This window comes from Chrysochloris asiatica, unplaced genomic scaffold (genome assembly GCF_000296735.1).
Source record: "Chrysochloris asiatica unplaced genomic scaffold, ChrAsi1.0 scaffold00030, whole genome shotgun sequence".
Taxonomy (NCBI): Eukaryota; Metazoa; Chordata; class Mammalia; order Afrosoricida; family Chrysochloridae; genus Chrysochloris; species Chrysochloris asiatica.
The window spans coordinates 4,676,835-4,695,012 of record NW_006408548.1 but is presented as its reverse complement, the minus strand read 5'-3'; the positions used below and the strand labels follow the sequence as shown (position 1 = coordinate 4,695,012).

The 18,178-nt window shown below is 43.3% G+C and overlaps 1 protein-coding gene across 2 annotated transcripts in view; it reads right to left on the bottom strand.

Annotated features, from left to right (window-relative positions):
- OSBPL10 (oxysterol binding protein-like 10) overlaps positions 1–18,178 on the bottom strand; it is a 528,798-nt gene that overhangs the window by 5,518 nt on the left and 505,102 nt on the right. For both annotated transcript variants that reach the window (XM_006851591.1, XM_006851592.1), the window contains 2 exons: positions 5,591–5,777; positions 3,306–3,488 (listed from right to left, as the gene is read on the bottom strand). In XM_006851591.1, the coding sequence (XP_006851653.1) occupies positions 3,306–3,488; positions 5,591–5,777 (370 nt within the window). The remainder of the gene's footprint in view (positions 1–3,305; positions 3,489–5,590; positions 5,778–18,178) is intronic.

Below are 18,178 nucleotides of genomic sequence, written 5' to 3'. Positions count from 1 at the left end.
GATTATGCATATCATTCATAGGTTCCATGTTGACAACGGTGGACTGTAATGGTTAGGATTTTGTGTCAATTTGACCAGGCCAGGATTTCCAGGGATTTAGCAGTTAGGATATCCTTATTCCTATGGTGACGAAACCTAATACTGGCACAATTAACTCTATGATGAGTGGCTATGAGCAGCCGAGATCAATTGAAGGGATGCTTCCTTTGGGGCATAGTCTACAACTGATATAATGGACATACTTCTCTATGTATCCATATAAGGAGCTCTGGCAGCATAGTGGTTATGAATTGGGCTGCGAACTTCAAGGTCAGCAGTTTGAAACTATAAGTTGTACCGTGGGAGAAAGATGAGGCTTTCTGTTCCTGTAAAGATTTACAGCCTCGGAAATCCTGTACAGGGCGTCGGAACTGACTCCACGGCACACCACCACCATATATACATATATGTTTGATTGGTTTTTCTTCTCTAGAGGGAAGGTTGGCTGGTCTAGAAAACCCAGCCTAAGACACAGGTATTCAGTTTCTTGGTGATGATCCAATACTCCTGTCATTAGATCTGGATTAGGGAGCACTTTATAGTGGAGCAGTTACCTTGACCCTTTCACAAGAGGGTTTAACTGCCCACGCACAAAAGGAAGCCCTCAGTATTGGCATGATGAGGCTGAGGAAGGGCAGATATGGAGATTCAGTTGACAGGGACAGTGCAGTACCTTCTGAGGAGGGTCAGAAGTCATAGGAAGAAGCTGACAAGGATTAAGATCCTGCTGTGAATCTGGCCAGCCCAGTGGACCTGGTCTGTACCCCCACTGAACAGACATCCAGGGAAGGGATGCTCTGGTCTGTTTTATAGCAGAAGAAACCTCTAGAACTGGTATGTAAAACCAGGTCTGATTGACCTCATGGCCCTTGCTCTTGAGGTCCATCAGACCTGGTTGACATGTTCCCTGATACCTGATATAAGAGGGAAGAAAGACTGGTCTAAATAGTAAAGGAAGGCAGAGAAGAAAACAATGAAGGGGTAGGCACTGGGTCAAAGCATAGTTCTTCTCCTCGCCCATGGAAGGACTAGGCAAAAGAACAGCCAGGGTGGTAAGCTTGCTCACAGGGGTACACCTCCCATGGTAAGTCCCATTTTAAGACAGTGGCCCAAAGCTTAGAGGGCAGAAACCCCCAAGGTCAGAGGGGTTGATGGCTCACAAATAAGGAGCTCTACCCAGAGAGCACAAAAACCCAGCAGGAGCATCAAGATGCCAGAAAGCCTAAGGGTGAGCAGCATAGTGGGACCCATCTAGGGAAGGGCTCTAAATGCCAAGCTAAAGGAAAAGGCTGCAGGGTGGGGAAGGGTAAGATCATGGATCGATGGCTCTGCCTTTAACCACTGGGCGCCTGCCAGCTCTGGTCAAGGCAGGACACCCCTCAGGCCAGGCTCTGAGATACCAGCAGGGTCAGGCATTAGAAGGTCTTCACTCTGAACCCTAATGAGCCAGTTGTTCACTTGCAAGGAGCTGGCAGCACTGTGAGGGCCCAGACACCAGACTACCATGGCCCCACCCAGCCATGCTGGTCCCTCTCCCTTGCCTCTGAAGGAAAAGCCAGGTGGACCCCAGAGAAACTGGCTCAGACACTCTGTTCAGCAAGAGCACCCTCAAACATGCTACTTCTTGGGGATGTTTCCTCCATGGAAAACAGGAATAGTGGGGCTCAATATCCACATTCCAGCCAATTCTGCAGATGCAAAAAATAAAGAGGTAGCCCCTCTCTTTCCTGCTCTACACCTGAATCCATCTCTGCTCCAGGCTGAATTCTGACTCCCCACAGACTCAAAGGCAGCCATCTTAATGAGGAGAAGGTTACCTCTGATATTCTTTCTAAGAAGCTCACTCACAATGCACTGTTCAGACAGAGGGCTGCACCATCCTTTGTTTCCATGTAATAAACACCCTTTCCATTTGGCTATGAGTCCTTCTTGCAATGGCAAACACTTGTATAAAATCATTTGTAATTTGTATCATATTGCTACAGAGCTTTTAAGATGTGAGCAGGGATTGACAACGTTTTCCTGTAAAAGGCCACACAGGAAATACATTAGGCCAGTTGCAACCACTCACTGTGCTGCAGCAGGAAGGCAGCCAGAGATAATATGAATATGCATAAATAGTATATTTTTGTTGTTAGGTGTTGTTGAGTTGGTTCCAATTCATAGCAACCCAGCATACGGTTTCTGAGGAGCGGCTGGTGGGTTTGAACCACCAACCTTGTGGTTTGAACTGACTTTGTGGTCAGGTGCTAATCCTACAGTAGCACCCCAGGACTCCATAGATAATACATAGACAATATGAATATGCATAGATAATGTATGTATGATCATGACTATTCTCTAATAAAACTTAATTTACAAAAATCATTCTGGTGCTGGATTTGGCTGATAGAATATAGCTTACAAATTCTGTACATTTAAAAAATAAAGTAATATTCCAAGAAGACTCTGCTGCAGTCTTCTTGGAACACAACACGAGGGGTCTTCAAAAAGTTCATGAGAAAATTCCATCATCTTTTAATTCCATTTGGCCATGAACTTTTAAAGTCCTATCATAAGCACCTACATAAGATCACTCTAAATGGCTGCATTATATTCATGCTCACTGAGCAGATATTCCACAATTCACTTTACAATTTTCCTATTGTTAGACAGGTAGTTTCTTTTTCTTGCTGCAATTTGCTGCTTGTTTTTCTTTAAAAATAATACGAAATGTATGTTTGATATCTTTTCTGAACTTAACAATTTTCCCTTAGGATTGATTCCCGGAAGTAGAATACAAGACTTAATTGAATTTATATGTTTATAACTACTGACCCTATTCAGCTGAATTACAAACCTCATGGGCTGTACCCATTTACAGGCCTACTGGAAGGACACAGTATAGATTGCCAATTTTATCACATCTTTTGCAGCAATGAATTAAAAAAATATATTTATAACTAGTCTGGTAAGAAAAAATATGATCTCACTGATTCACGGCACAGTTCTTTGATTTCAACTCTCTGTATCTCGCTGCAGAGATGCATCAGGCAGCAGACCCAAGGAGTAGGCTGTTGATTATCTTCACCCTCCTCACTGTAACTGCAGAGTGAGTAACTAACTGAAACCTACTAAGGACCTACACTGAGTGACACACAATTAAAACATTTAAAGGAATCAAAAGCACACAATTTTCAGTCCATTTCCATCAGCTTCTCTTCTGTCAACTTGATTCCAGCTCTGAGGACACCTAAGCTGGAGAGAGAAACACAGTGTGTTCTTACCTGGACTCCATGGGCCCCTGCTTTTCCAGAGGTCTGATCTTCTTAGGGTACACTGGCAGTGTGGTTGTGTCAATGACTTTGGTTTCTCCATTGCTGTAGGTGAACTCCAAGGTACCATTCCACTCCCCGTGAGCTTTACAAACAATGGTGTTGGTTGGATTGTGCTTCACTTCTGCGGTTACCCTGAGTTAATGAATGAGTCAAGTAAGCATACAACTAGGTTGTGAAAAGAGACTTCAAAAGGTAAATTGATATATAAGGGGTGGGGGAGGTACTGCTTTTGCAGGCATGCTCAAAGATTTAACTCTTAGGATAGAATCTAATATTCTTGAGCAGAAAAAGGACACTGATGAAAGAGCTGGTGAATTCGGAATAAAGACTGTCGATTACTTCATAGAAATGTTAGTATCTTAGTTTTGGAAAATACACAACTGTTTTATAAGACTTTAATACTGGAATGGAAATCCAGCAATTCAATAAAAATAGAGCAAAATTCATCCCTCCAAAAAGTAAAATCTAATTAGTGCCATATTTTAACCGCAGGAAGGGTAAGGTAAAGGGAGAGCTGAGGTCAATTCAGTGTGTGGGTCGAACACGACTACTCACAATCCAACAGAGATCACAGGGAAAAGGAGAGGGATAGCCACCCAACACCCACAAAATCCTCTGAAAGAAAGCTGAGCAGAAGCTACTCTCAGCCGAACATCAAAATCTTCCTACTCACAGCTGTGCCTCTGAGGGCGGACTTTCTTGAAAAGGGCTTTTATAGAGACTTGTGACTGCTGGCTTCACCTGCCTCCAGCTCTTCACCTCTGGGTGAAAGCAGACATAAACGCCCACCTCCTCTCCACCTTGAAACTTTCAAAGTGACACAGGAGAAAGGAATGCCAGGTCCTCAGCAGCCAAATGGAGGAGCTAAGCTACTCTTTTGTGGTAGTCCAGCTCAGGTTAAATTGAGAGTTTTCAAATGCAGCCAGAAAACTCTTCCTGAACCTCTGAACAGCCACCATGAGCATGAGCCACCATGAGCATGACGAAACAGAGTTCCAGGTCTTCTGGAAATTGCTGGAGTCCACACAGAGGAAGGTGTGTGTGTGTGGGGGGGGGGCTTCCCACCATGGCTGATTTGAAGCTATCAACATGGTATCACTAAATGTGGAGGAAAAGACATGAACTGGTATATGATAATGTACCGAGCTGCCTGCAGACACACTCACATTAAGTCCATACACAGAAATATTTCCCTGGGAAGTCACAGATGGAAACTTCCTTATCTATCAGGAGCCTTGGTGGCACTGTAGGATAAGCAGCTCATACCCACCAAACACATGTCAGGAGAAAAATGAGGCTTTCTACTCCCATTAACAACAACAACAACAACAACTCCCATTAAAGATGTATAGTTTCAGAAACCCTACACAGGGTCACTTTGAGTTGGAATTTGCTCAGTGGCGGTGGGCCTTTTGGGGGGCAGGGTGAGACATAAATTGCTCACCAACATTTTCATCCTCTCAGGTTTCTTGGGAAGCTGCTATTCGAGTTGTAATCTGTATAGCTGCCTGGCAGAGACCTGTATAGTTGCGTGAATCTGAAGAAACAGGTCTCAATCCATCAATCCTACCACTAGGGTCCATGTGGGACACATGTGTTCCACATAATTTTATCAACCATATTACCTTTAAAAAATTTTTTTTTAATCTTTTCTCTATTATTAACAACACATGGTTATCAGCCAAAAATTCAAAGCAGAAAATAATTTGGTCATGAAAGGCATAAATGATTGATCTGCTGGGAAAGAGGATTTTAACATAAAGGTAGCAGAACAATGACTCTGTGCTTTCTCAAACAGCAGAGCTTTCCCTGTTTGTTACAGGCTCCCCAGAGGAAAAGAACAGTCATGATCTCATAGATGCAAGATGTGAAATCCAGGATCTGGGGCTCATGATTATCTAACGCAGCCAACTTAACATGGAAATGCTGAGCTCTCAGGCAGTATCCAGATACACATACCTAATCACTCCAGATAGGAGAGCTTATTTTAACAAACAGAGGTGTCTTTGAATCTTCCATTCATTTGTTCCACAAATCCATCATCACCAAAGGATTTCACCATAAATTCAGATTGGGGAGGGCTCCAAAAACATGCTGGTTAAGATGGGGAATGCCTCAAACACACTCCAAGGGATATTCTGAGCTAACAACTTCATTTTGATTTTCATCTCATCCCATCTGGAACTCCATATTCGAATGAGAAAAGAAATCTAGGTAAAGGTGGAGCCTCCTACCTGTGGACTTTTCCTCCATAAAAAGGCTTCGTATGGAAGATCACCGATGCTGAGTATCCGGTCTTGGCACAGTTGATGCTGACTTTTCCTCCAAGCTCCACCCATGGGATGGTGAGAATGGACCGTGCGTAGGCACTAGGCAGGGTGAACACGTACTCCTCTCCATGTTCCAGCAGCCTCAGCACACCTCCAGGAGACAGAGGGTGAGGATTAGGCACAAAGATGTGGGAGAAGGATGAGTGGGGATCAAATGATGTGAAGACAGACAAACAAATCAGCACCCTGGGACAGATGTCACGTCTTGCACCTCAACAAAGGTAAGCCACTCATACAACATACAGCCATCGTATACTACCCACAGTGCAAGACACTGAGACTACAACAGTCAACAAGACAGACGCGGTTTCTGCCCTCAGCAGGCAGAAGAGAAAGGTGGCCACTAACAAATACCAATAAAAAGTTATATATGTGACAAAGGCATGAAGGAGACATGCCCAGCACTATGTAATCCTCCACCCAGAGGAGCTGACCTGGACAGGCATGATGTCTCTGAAGTAGTGACACCTGAGTTAAGTAGGAGTAGACTAAGAGACTAAGGAAGAGTGGTCCCTGCAGAAGGTTCTGGGGTAGAAGGGGCTTGATAAAAGGGTCCAAACGGGGCATTGGAGGTGGAGTAGTACGAAGGTATGGAGGCCTAATAAACATGGGTGAGATCTTGTCTTCTAAACGTCTAAAAACATTGCTAATGACTGTTTCCTTTGTCCTGAGAGCAACAGAATTAATCTCAATGGTTGTCATGAAGTTAGAGATATCAGGCTTGGCTGCTTTCCAATGTACAAAGGGGCTTCATTAAGTTTGTGGGGGGATTCCATTTTCTTTTCATTCCATTTGCTACAACCTTTTTAAAGTCCCCTTGTACAGGTGGCTGCTGGGAACCCAGCATAAGACTTGCCAAGAACAGGAGCTATACACACACACCATCTACCCACTTCCAGAGCAGGGCCTCTCAAGACTAGCATATATGTCGTATTAGGCTTGGATGGGTCATAATCCTCATGAAATGAGGCACAATTAGGTGGATTTGTCCATTTTTCTAGAGAAGAGGGTCACAGGTTTCACTGAGTTCTCAAAGGCTGATGTGACTTGCCACTTCCCTCTGACCAATAAAATTGTAAGAAGCCCTGGGGCTGATGTAGAGTCTGTGTACCACATGCAGGAGGAAACCCAAATCCAGCAAGCCACAGGGCTGCTTTCATGCAGAGGAGCACCACTGTTCACACCAAAGCCACACAGAAGCTGGAGGAGACTCTAACAACCAGTGCTCCAAGCTCGCTAAGATGTACCCCAATCTTCTCAGTGTGCCATTCTGGTACTCTAAGGCTTAACCTCCAAGATCACCCCCGTAACTTATTCCAGGTCACATGATTATCAAGGACACTAGGAGCCCAGGAAGGGTAGTTCTGCCCTTTAATCCAACATCTGTATCCAGAGCTGGTTAGTGACTTCCCCTCCCTGGGTTCTAGTGCCAAGTGTGAAGTATGGAATCAACGTAATCATGTGTGAGCACTTTCTGGCTGCCAGCCCCTCCTGTGGCCTGCACACACACTGTCTCCTTTAACCTACAAATCTCTCTGATGAGGCAAGAGGAAAATGAAACTCAGAGACTAAGTCATTTGCAGGATCAGCATTTCTCTCTTAGGATAAACAAACATTTAAATCAATTAAAGCTAGAATTTGCCCAGTAGCATGTGTGTTTGTTTCTTCCAGTACAGTTAGCTTTACAAGGAAACCAGAGGACAGACGGGGCTAATTTGGACAGAGGAGTTACAATCATTGTTCTTTTCTAAAGTCAATACTACGGTGGATTCAACTATCATTCAATTTACTCATGACAATTCCTTCATTGCTCATGAAATACAGTGTTCTAGACCAAAATGGATGCAACAAGAGGCTGAAACTTGTTCTTGAAAATGCGGGAGCTATAACAAATAGAAGAAATGATGAAGTGAAAGAGTTAAACATTTGAGAATAAAACGTAGTATAATGAAATGGTCACAGACCTGAGTTAGAAAACCAAAGGGAAGAACATGCTCACCATTTCTCAAATTGAAAGAACTAAAGAAAAAATTCAAGCCTCGATAAACAATGAACAACGCATGAAGTACCAAAAGATGGAAGGAATATGCAGAGTCACTATACCAAAAACAATTGGCTGATGTTCAACCATTTCAGGAGGTAGCATATGATCAAGAACCAATGGTATTAATGGAAGGAATCTAAGATGCACTGAAGGCACTGGTGTAAAACAATGCTCCAGGAATTGACAGAATACCAACTGAGATGTTTTAACAAACTGATGCAATGCTGGAAGAGCTCACACATCTATGCCAAGAAATTTGGAAGATCAATACCTGGCCAACTGACTGGAAGAGATGCATTATTTGTGCCTGATCCAAAGAAAAGGACCCAACAGAATGTGGAAATTATCAAACAGTGTCATTAATATCACATTTAACTAAATTTTTGCTGAGGATAGTTTACAAACAGTTGCAACATCAACAAGTAACTGCCAAAAGTTCAAGCCAGATTCAGAAAAGAACATGGAATGAAGGCTATTACTCCTATTATTAGATAGATCTCAAAAGAAAGCAAAGAACACCAGAAAGATGCTTACCTAAGTTTTAGAGTATGCAAAGGTACTCAACAATGTGGATCATAACAAATTATGCATAACATTGCAAAGGACGGAAATTCCGGAACACATAATTGTGCTAATGTACACAGACCAAAAGGCAGTCATTTAACAGAAAAAGGAGATACTGTCTGGTTTAAAATCGGCAAAGGCTGTGTTTCAGGACTGTATTTCCTTCCACCATACTTATTCAAACTGCCTGCTAAACACATAATATGAGAAACTCAATTATATGAAGAAGACTGTGGCATCAAATTGGAGGAAGACTCATTAATAACCTGTGATATGTTGATGATACAACCTTGATTGCTGAAAGTGAAGAGGTCATTTACTGATGGAGATAAAAGACCTTCAGTATTGATTACATCTCAACATGTTGTTGTTGTTATGTGCTGTGGAGTAGGTTCTGACTCATAGTGACCCTGTACAAGGTTTCTGAGGCTATAAATCTTTATGGGAGCAGAAAGCCTCATCTTTCTCCCGTGGAACAGCTGGTAGTTTTTAACTGCTGACCATGCAGTTCACAGCCCGATTCGTAACCACTATGCTACCAGAGCACCTTCATCTCAACCTAAAGAAAACAAAAATCCTCACAATTGCACCAATAATCAACATCATGATAGATGGAGAAAAGATTAAAGTTTCCTTTTACTTGAATCCACAATCAATACCCATGAAAGCATCAGTCAAGAAATCAAACATTATATTGCACTGGGCAAATCTGCTGCAAAAGACATCTTTTAAAATGTTAAAAAGTAAAGATGTCACATTGAAGATGTCAACTGCCTCAAATATATACAAAAGCTGGACAATGAATAAGGAAGACCAAAGAAGTGATGTCTTTGAATTATGCTGAACAAAGAATATGAAATATACCATGGACTTCTGGATGAATGAACAAAAACTGTGTTGGAAAATGTGCAGTCAGGATGCTCCTCAAATACAAGGATAGTGAGATTTCACCTCACATATGTTCAACATGTTCTAAGGAGGAACCAGTTCCTGGAGAAGGACATCATTCACATTTGAAAAATTAGAGGGTCAGCAAAAAAAGAGAAAGACCCTCAACTAGATGAGGTGACACAGTGGCTGCAATAATAGGCTCAGGCATAGGAATGATTGTGCTCAGGACTGGGCAGTGACACGTACGTTACTATTGTACATAGGGTCTCTATGACTCAAAGGCACCTAACAACAGACTTGTCAGGAGCCATCAACCTCCTCAGTTAAATCTATCAAGTTCACTTCTCCCCACACAGTGAAATAGAGATCCCCATGGAGTCCTGGTGTGATGCTGTGGGTTAATGCGCCAGACTGCAAAGTCATTTGAACTGCAAGGTTGGCGGTTCAAGCTCATCAGCTGCTCCTCAGAAACCCTATCCAGGGTCGCTATGGGTCGGAATCGACTCGATGGCACTTAACAACAACAACAATACTGTAAACCTAACATGAAATATTGGCTTTTCTTTAAGGGTCTTCATCACTCCTTGTATGGTGGGAGGTTCACATCATGAGAAGTGCATGTGAGAACTAAGATCACCAAAGAAAAGTAGGTCATGTGGGTTCACAGGACAGCTATTTCAGCAGCACTGAACGCCTCTCTCTCTTTGGTAAGAGCCCTGGTGGCACTGCAGGACAACCACAAGGTTGGTAGTTCAAACCCACCAGTCACTCTGGAGGAAAAAGATGAGGCTGTCTGTTCCTGTAAAGATTTATAGTCTCAGAAATTGGTTTGATGGGTTTAGTTTTGGTATCTTTCTCTGGCTATAAATATAACTAAATACATGCAACATATATAAATGCACCAACTGGCATAACTCCATGTGATAATTAAGGTTCTGAGTAAATCTGGCTGTGCCAGGATTCTCAGAAGTTTGGCAGTTAAGACATAGTAATCCTCTCATGATGAGATGAGCTGTGAGCAGTCAATCCACTGAAAGGTAATTTCCTTGGGGTTGTGGTTTGCTTCCAATATACTGGACACTCCAGCAAAGCTTTCTTGCTTTCTGCTGGGTCTGGGTCTGGATCTGGATCTCCTTCGGCATGTGGACTTGAGCCAGTGGCCTGCTCTATTGCCTGCCAATCCTGGGACCCATCAGCACCCTGTCTGCCTGCTGTCTGACCTGGTGATCTTAGTCCATCTAACCCATGGACTTGGGACCTGTCCATCTCTACAACTGTATGAGCTATTTCCTTATATAAACCTCTCTTCATATATACATGTATAAGCTTCACTGGTTTTGCTTCTCTAGAGAACCCAACCTGAGACACTCTACTACACCAAATATAAGGCGTATCTGAGCAGATGGGATTTCTCCTCTACCATCCCTACTCTCATCTGCTGCAGCCCTCAGAACTGAGTTACTCTTGCTCCCTCAAAAGAAAGTCCTGGCCTACCTAATGCTCACACTCTAACCTTTTTCTCTCCCCACCGCCCTCTCTACACACACCTTAGAAAGTAGAATGGTCTTGAGGCCCTTCCTACTCACTTATCTATGGGAGGGCCATGGTGTCTGTAAGGAGACACTGGTATTTCATTCTTTACAGTTTCTGACTAGGACCTTAGGTCAGATCTGAAATATTTTGTTTCAAAGCTGTGGTATGTACGTTCCTCAAATGAAGTTGCTTGAGCAGACAGCTCAAAGCAAGTAGTAAACTACAGCTGAGACCAAATACAGACATGAGACTGACAGTTAAGATTAGATGTGAAAGTTGAAGACAGTGAGGTCATCTTGGATGCCTCTTCCTGTCTCAGTTCTACTTACAAAGTCACTTCGGTTCTATGAGTGATACCCACATCCTCACTGACTCAGAGACTGTAGCAGCTGAGAGAGGATGCTGGCATTGAGTCCCAGTCATCCCGCCTTCAAAGCCCCAGGGAAGCAAAATCACCGTATGTATTGGCACCCTGTCTATCCACACAACTCCATGTGTGACAGAGTATAATTGTTCCATAGGGTTATCTTAGACATAATCTTATCGGAAGCAGATCATCAGACTTTTCTGGTGGTTTAAGTTGCCACCCTTTAGATGAGCAGATGAGTTGTTTGTGCCATCTAGAGTCCTGGTGTGGTGTTGTCAGGAAATGCACTAGACCGCAAGGTCCCAAGTTCAAAATCACCAGTGGCTCTTCGGAAACCCTATACAGGGTCGCTATGAGTCAAGAGTCAACTTGATGGCACTTACCAACAACAAAGAGATCTTGCTAAGAGAATGAAACCCAAAAAAAAAGTAAAAAATAAACAAAACCTATCTCCATGAAGTCGATTCCAACGCATCATGACCCTGCAGGGCAGAGAAGAACTGCCCCACGGAGTTTCTAAGGCTGTGAGAACCTCCACAGAAGAAGACTGCCATCTTTCTCCCACAGAGCACCTGGTGGGTTCAAACTGCCCACCTATCAGTTAGCAGCCAAACACTTAACCTCTGCACCACCACCAAGTCTCCTACTAATAGACTTCTTGTTATTAAGTGCCTTCATCAAGTCGGTCCGGCTCATAGCAACTGTGGATAGCATTTGCAAGGCTTTTTAAATCTTTGTGGGAGCAGAAAGCATCATCTTTCTCTTGTGGAGTAGCTGGTGGACTTAAAGTGTGGTTATTGTAGAGTGCTTATTGTATAGAGTCACTGTACTCCCTACCTAGGGGTAAATCCTTCCAGGTAGCCAACAAGCCTACCCCACACCACAACCTCACTCCAATGTCTATTTTGTCCCGATTTTATGGTTAGCCCTTCCTGACATTAACTGGGACTGCCTGGATGACTCCCATCCATTCCTAGTCTAGTTAGAAGTTTCTCTCTTCAAAGAAGACCCACATGCTGGCTTCACTCACATGTAATTAAGTTTGTGAGCTTGGCCTGTGTGACTTTTTAAAACACATTTACATAGAGAATATGTCATAGAGACTTCTTAAAGATCTGGATAAAATCTGAACAAATCACTTTAAATCCTCTGTCACTCAGCAACCAGCCTGGTGATGGTCACTTGTATCGAGCCTCAGTTTCCTCATCTGTAACACAGGGATAATGGCCTCTACACCTCATGGGGTTACTGTTAGGATAAACCAGAAGACCCGACCCCCCTGCCAGTAAGTCCATTCTGATTCATAGAGACCTTCTATAGGGTTTCAGTGATGGTTAATTGTTAGTCTGGGGAGTAGCTGGCAGGTTTGAACTGCTGACTTTGTGATTAGCAGCCCAACACCTGACTCACAGTGTCACCAGGGCTCCTTACTGTAAAAACTGAGAGGCGGCAACAATAAAACTCAGCAAGTGCTCTGACTCGCTGTAGGAATCCTGCCTATGTCACAACCTAATTAGCACTCCCCCCATCCCCCCACAGAAGCTCTTTTTATAGGTGAGTTCCTAACAATGTATTTCCATTTGGAAATAAAGAGGAAATCAGAAAATCTGGTGGAGGTTATGCATGTAGGTAGATGGCAGACATAGGTGGGATAAGGTATTTAAATGTAATGTTTTTGTTTTTTTTTATATATATAAAAGAGTACATCCTCTTCCCATTCCTCTTTAGAGAAACCTCTTCCAAGCCATGATGAAATTTTGCTCAAGTCCTTAGAAGTCTGTGAGCACGCTAAGCTGATCTGAAGGCACCTGCGAGGCTTCATTCCCTGGACTGGTTTCTAAAGATCCATAAATGTGTGCTCACTCCTTAAATCATCGTGAGTATGCCTTTCAGGGCTCTTTTTTCGCCCCCCAAGGTTGCTTAAAAAAAAAAAATCTGTAACTAATATGAATAAAGACTGCAATAAAATTAGACTTACAGATGGGATCACAAATAAAAGTTCCTTCTTAATTGGCATAGGAGCTGAGAGAAGTTGAAAAACCCCAAATAATCAATCTTGCCTTGCCATGGTTAGTCGTCAAGTTGGGAGATTTTCATTTAAAATTCTACAAGTTGGTTTACAAATATACATAAGGTAAAGAGTTAAGATTTTCAAACTAATAAACTTAAAATAATTTAGCACCCGATCTCCATCAGAAAAAAACAAAATATTCCTATAGGACATTTATATTAGAAAATACAGAATTACAGAAAGTCGCTCTGGGGAATCTGTTTGCAGACAGCAGCAGAGGCAGCATCAGCATGCATAGGATTCATGCAAACGTGCCACTTCTTTCACTAGAGCTAACTGCCATCCCTCGATTCCCTAGAAACAGTCCCAATTAAGAGGCTGTGCCAAAAGCAGGGCATTGACTCTGAGAACTTGTGGGGAAGCCAGTAGCAGGAGCAACTGCAGGCACCTTGCTCCCAGCAGTGGGGAGCAGGGAAATTGGTGGGGAATTGCAGAGGGACCCTTGCTCTCCCTGAACATCAGCTGTGGGGTTGACAGAACAGTGTCTCAATTAGGGGCTTTCAGTGTCAAAGCAGCATAAACCAGACAGTCTCTGAAAGACAGCATATGTGAATGTAAGGTAGAATAAAGCACTTTATAAAATCGTTTTGCTGCAATAAATATACCAAAGCCTAAAGGTAACAATGGAGTCCTGGTGTGGAGCTACAGGATAATGTGCTGGACTGTAAAGTCGGTTTGAACCTCAACATCGGCAGTTCAAGCTCACCAGCCACTCCTTGAAAACCCTATAGAGGGTCGCTATGAGTTGGAACCAACTCAATGGCACTTAACAAACAACAACAAAGATAACAACACCTATACCTTACTTATCAACTGTCTTGTTATCCAACATTTACCATTTATGAACACAGTAAAAATCTATGAATAATTTGCATATTAATAATGATATAAGTCTGGCAGTAAGGAATACTAAGGTGCGAGGCAAGAGCAACGCTGGCTGTGATGGTTATGCATCATGATTCTCCTTGCTTTAGCAGTTGCATAATGTGATCCTCCGTTTTGTGATCTGATGTGATCATTCTCCATTTTCACGTAACACCAATTTTCATAGCATAGTGGTTATGAATCGGGCTGCTAACCTCACGGACAGCAGTTTGAAACCACCAGCTGTTCCATGAAAGAAAGATGAGGCTTTCTGCTCCCGCAAAGATTTATAGCTTCAGAAACCCTGTACAGGGTCGCTATGAGTCAGAACCAACTCCACAGCACACCACCACCTAGTCTTTGGAACCTAACCATGCTGATAGTGAGGAGTAGTTGTAATTTAAGAGAAAATTCTCTGTATTTACATTCAAAGTTTCAAGTGGACCCATCTAAGATCTAATTTTCAAAATGAACGTTTGCACAAAATGTTACTTCAAATCCTATTAACAAATTCATGGACTGTGCTGGACCAAGGCAGGGAAAAAGGAAAAAGGAAACGAGTCTGTCTGTCCCTATCTTCCATCTGCCCCGTAGCCCTCATCCAAGTTTGACAGTTCTTAGAAGGATTTTGTGTGAAAAATAAGGTCATATGTGTGACAGAGGGGAATTCAGCTACAGAAGGAGTTTAGGCAAATTTATGGTCTGATGGCTGGGTGAAACACATTGCTTAAGTTACAGCAATGAGCTGAAAGTCCTCTGGCCCAGCCAGGTCCACCCCACAGCAGGACTGTAGTGAGGTGGTTGGCAAGAAAGGGCTATGTCTAGAGAGGAACTTAGCAGTCTTTCTCCAGATGTTCTTTCTGAATCCAGTATCCTAATTACTGAGACATCTTAACTAGAATGTTCAAGCAGGTAAAAGAGTGAGCAGCAAATTCTAATTCTCCTTCACCAATGACTACACCTGGGAATCTTGGGAGAGGGTGGTTTGTAGCTCCCAACCACAGCATTCAGAGTATTGGTCCAGCATCTGAGTACTCTCACTCAGACCTGGGGCTGTGCAAAGTATATTGCAGTCCCCAGTCCCTGACTCCAGGAAGCAGGTGAACCAAGATCCGGAGACATTACATGTCTACCCTATAAAGGCAGACACTGTGCACCTGCCAAAAACAAGAGAAAGCAAAGCCGTCTGTCCATTTCATGGGCCAGATTCAGGAAAGGAGGGGGTAAAAGGCCTTACTACTCTCTCAAGGTCAGGAAAATACCAGAGGCAATGAAAAGATGGTATGTCTTATGCTGGATTAAAGAAGGAGCCCTGTGCTTGGTGTGGCTTCAATGGAAGGTTTGGAGGCACAGATGGGGTGACAGGGCAGATGCGGGTTCAAAATGATGGAAGAGAGAGGAGAAGAGCAAAATGCGCTGGGAGAAGAGGTAGCTTTGAAGCACTATCATGCAGAAGATATGGTCACTGTCCCCCAACCCCACCAGAGTCCACAGTGGTGGTGGTGGAGGAAACATCATGGGGGTGCAGCTGGGTTGGGGGAGGCTGAGAAGCATCTAACCTACACTCCAACTGAAAAATCTGTGGTTTTCTTACATCCGGACAGACAGCAACAAGTCTATCTGCTGAGTGTGGGGAAATCCCCAGAAAGGAACATGAATAAACATTTTCTATATACTAGAAGGCTGGTGTGATGCTGTAGGATAAGCACTGAATGGCTAACTAACTGCAAAGTCAGCATTTCAAACCCACCAGCCCCTCTTGGAGATCCTACCCAGGGATGTTATAAGTCAGAAGCGACTCAACGCCACACAATAACATATAATAGAGAATACATTTAATTTTATCACAAGATATTAAACTCACTTAACTCTGACTAATCACACATTTAAAATGTGTGTGACATTGACTGAGGAAGACAAATAAACAAATTGGTCTACTTCTACCTTGGTCCCTAGGCTATATTACTCTCTTACCTCAGCCATTAGTTTATTCTTCACACAGCAGCCACAGTGATGCTGCTAAAAACACACCCACCCTCAAGTGACTCCCATCTCACTCAGCGTAAAGCCCCAAATCCTTCCATGGCCTCCCGGACCCCCATGATCTTGGCTTTCCTTGATGACCTCATTTCCTCCATTCTCCCTGTCACTCTCTCTGCTCTAGCCACACTGGATTTTGCACAGTTCTAGAAGTCCTGGTGAGGTGCTATAGGATAATTTCTAGGAGTCCTGGTGTGGTGCGCAGGACCATAAGGTCAGTGGTTCAAATTCACAAGCTGCTCCTTGGAAACCCTATATTGGGTCGCTGAGAGTACAAACTGACTTGATGGCACTAACAACAGGGAGCATCCCAGCTGTACTTCTGCCTCAGAGCCTTAGGCATGTGCTGTTCTTTCTGCTTAGAACACTTGAGATCATCCACATGAGACCCCGTCTCACCTCTTCAAGTCTTTACTCAAGTGTTTCATCTCCTAGGGGCCTACCCTATTAACAATGCCAAATCCCCCTGACTCCCTCCCCACCCTCATCCCTTTCTGCTTGGTCTCTCCAGCATCAGCCATCACCAGTCATTACAGATTCCATGCAAGTTCTCAGATTAGCCTCTTTAGAACGTCAGTTGTGCAAAGGTCAGGGATTTCTGTCTGTTGTGCTCACTGCTACATCCCCAGAACTAAGAACCTGGGAATCCATTTGTTAATGAATGAATGAATGAACACATGGCTTGATTGACCCACTGCTATACATAAGCAAACAAGCACTTTAAAAACAGTATATCTATGTACTGGGTGGGTAATCATCTATTCTTATAAAAGAACCTAAGTGTAAACTAAAAGTGTGAAGGTATAAACTGCCTAAATGCTCTACCTTCTTTGGCAAACAAACATATTTCATCTTCCAGGAATTTATCATGTGGAAAGCATAAATAATGTTAAAATTAAGCAGCATGAGATGAATTGCCTGAATACCAATTTCGCTTTTTAAACAAAGGGAAAGATTGTACTACTATAAACTGCAAGACTTAAGACAGCAACCGATGGAAACCCAGAGCGCCAGATAAGTCAAAATCAAGATTCATGTTGCCCCCATTTCTTATTACAAATCCAAGTATACAAATCAATGCAAACATAAACTTCTCACCGGGGGTCCTTAGATATTCTCTTCTTGCATTATTCCCCTGTCTTGAACAGTAAGAGCTACGTGAGGTGTTCTAACCTGAGCTTTCTTGGGTTACAGAACATCAGGGCTGAGGCCACAGTGGAGAAATGCTTGCTGGGACTTGCTACATAGCTTGAACTCTACTAGTGCTGTGCAGAGTCAGCTTCCTGTTGCAAAAACAAGTGGCCATGGAGGTTAGAAGAGGGGCCTGGGGGGAACTACCCAATCTAATACCTCCCAAGCTGCTCAGAAGCACATCTAAATCAAGTGGGTTTTCTGCACTTCAGATATGCAGGGCACAGGAAGACAGATGTCAGCATCTTGAACTCTGACCTGTAACCTGCAAACTTGTGTTTGAGTCAACTCATAGCAGCACTATGGGACTGAGGAGAAACTGTCCCATAGGGTTTTTCATGACTATCTTTACAGAAACAGACAGCCACATCTTTCTCCCATGGAGTGCTTGTTGTTAAGAGCCAGCCATCAAGTCGATTCTGCCACATAGCAACCCTTGTACAGGGTTCCAAGGAATAACTGGTGGCTTTGAACTGTCAACCTAGTGGTATGCAGTACAGTGTTTACCCTGCAGTGCCACACCAGGAGTTAATGGAAGGATTGGGAAGTTAGAATTGCTGACCTTTCAGTAAACAGTCCAATACTCAATCACTGTGCCACCACAGCTCCTCTTCCTTTATGGTAGTGGTGGTTGTGTGCCATCGAGTTGGTTCCAACTCATAGTGACCCTGTATTGAGTTTGTGAGACTGTAAATCTTACGGAAACAGAAAGTTTCCTCTTCCTCCTACAGAGTGACTGGGAGATTCAAACTATGGACCTTGAGGTTAGCAGTCCATTATACTACTGGACTCCTTTGTGCCTTTATGTTGTTGTTGTTGTTAGGTGCCATCAAGTCGGTACCGACTTACAGTGACCTTATGCACAGCAGAACGAAACACTGCCCAATCCCGGGCCAACCTCACAACTGTTGCCACGCTTGAGTCCAT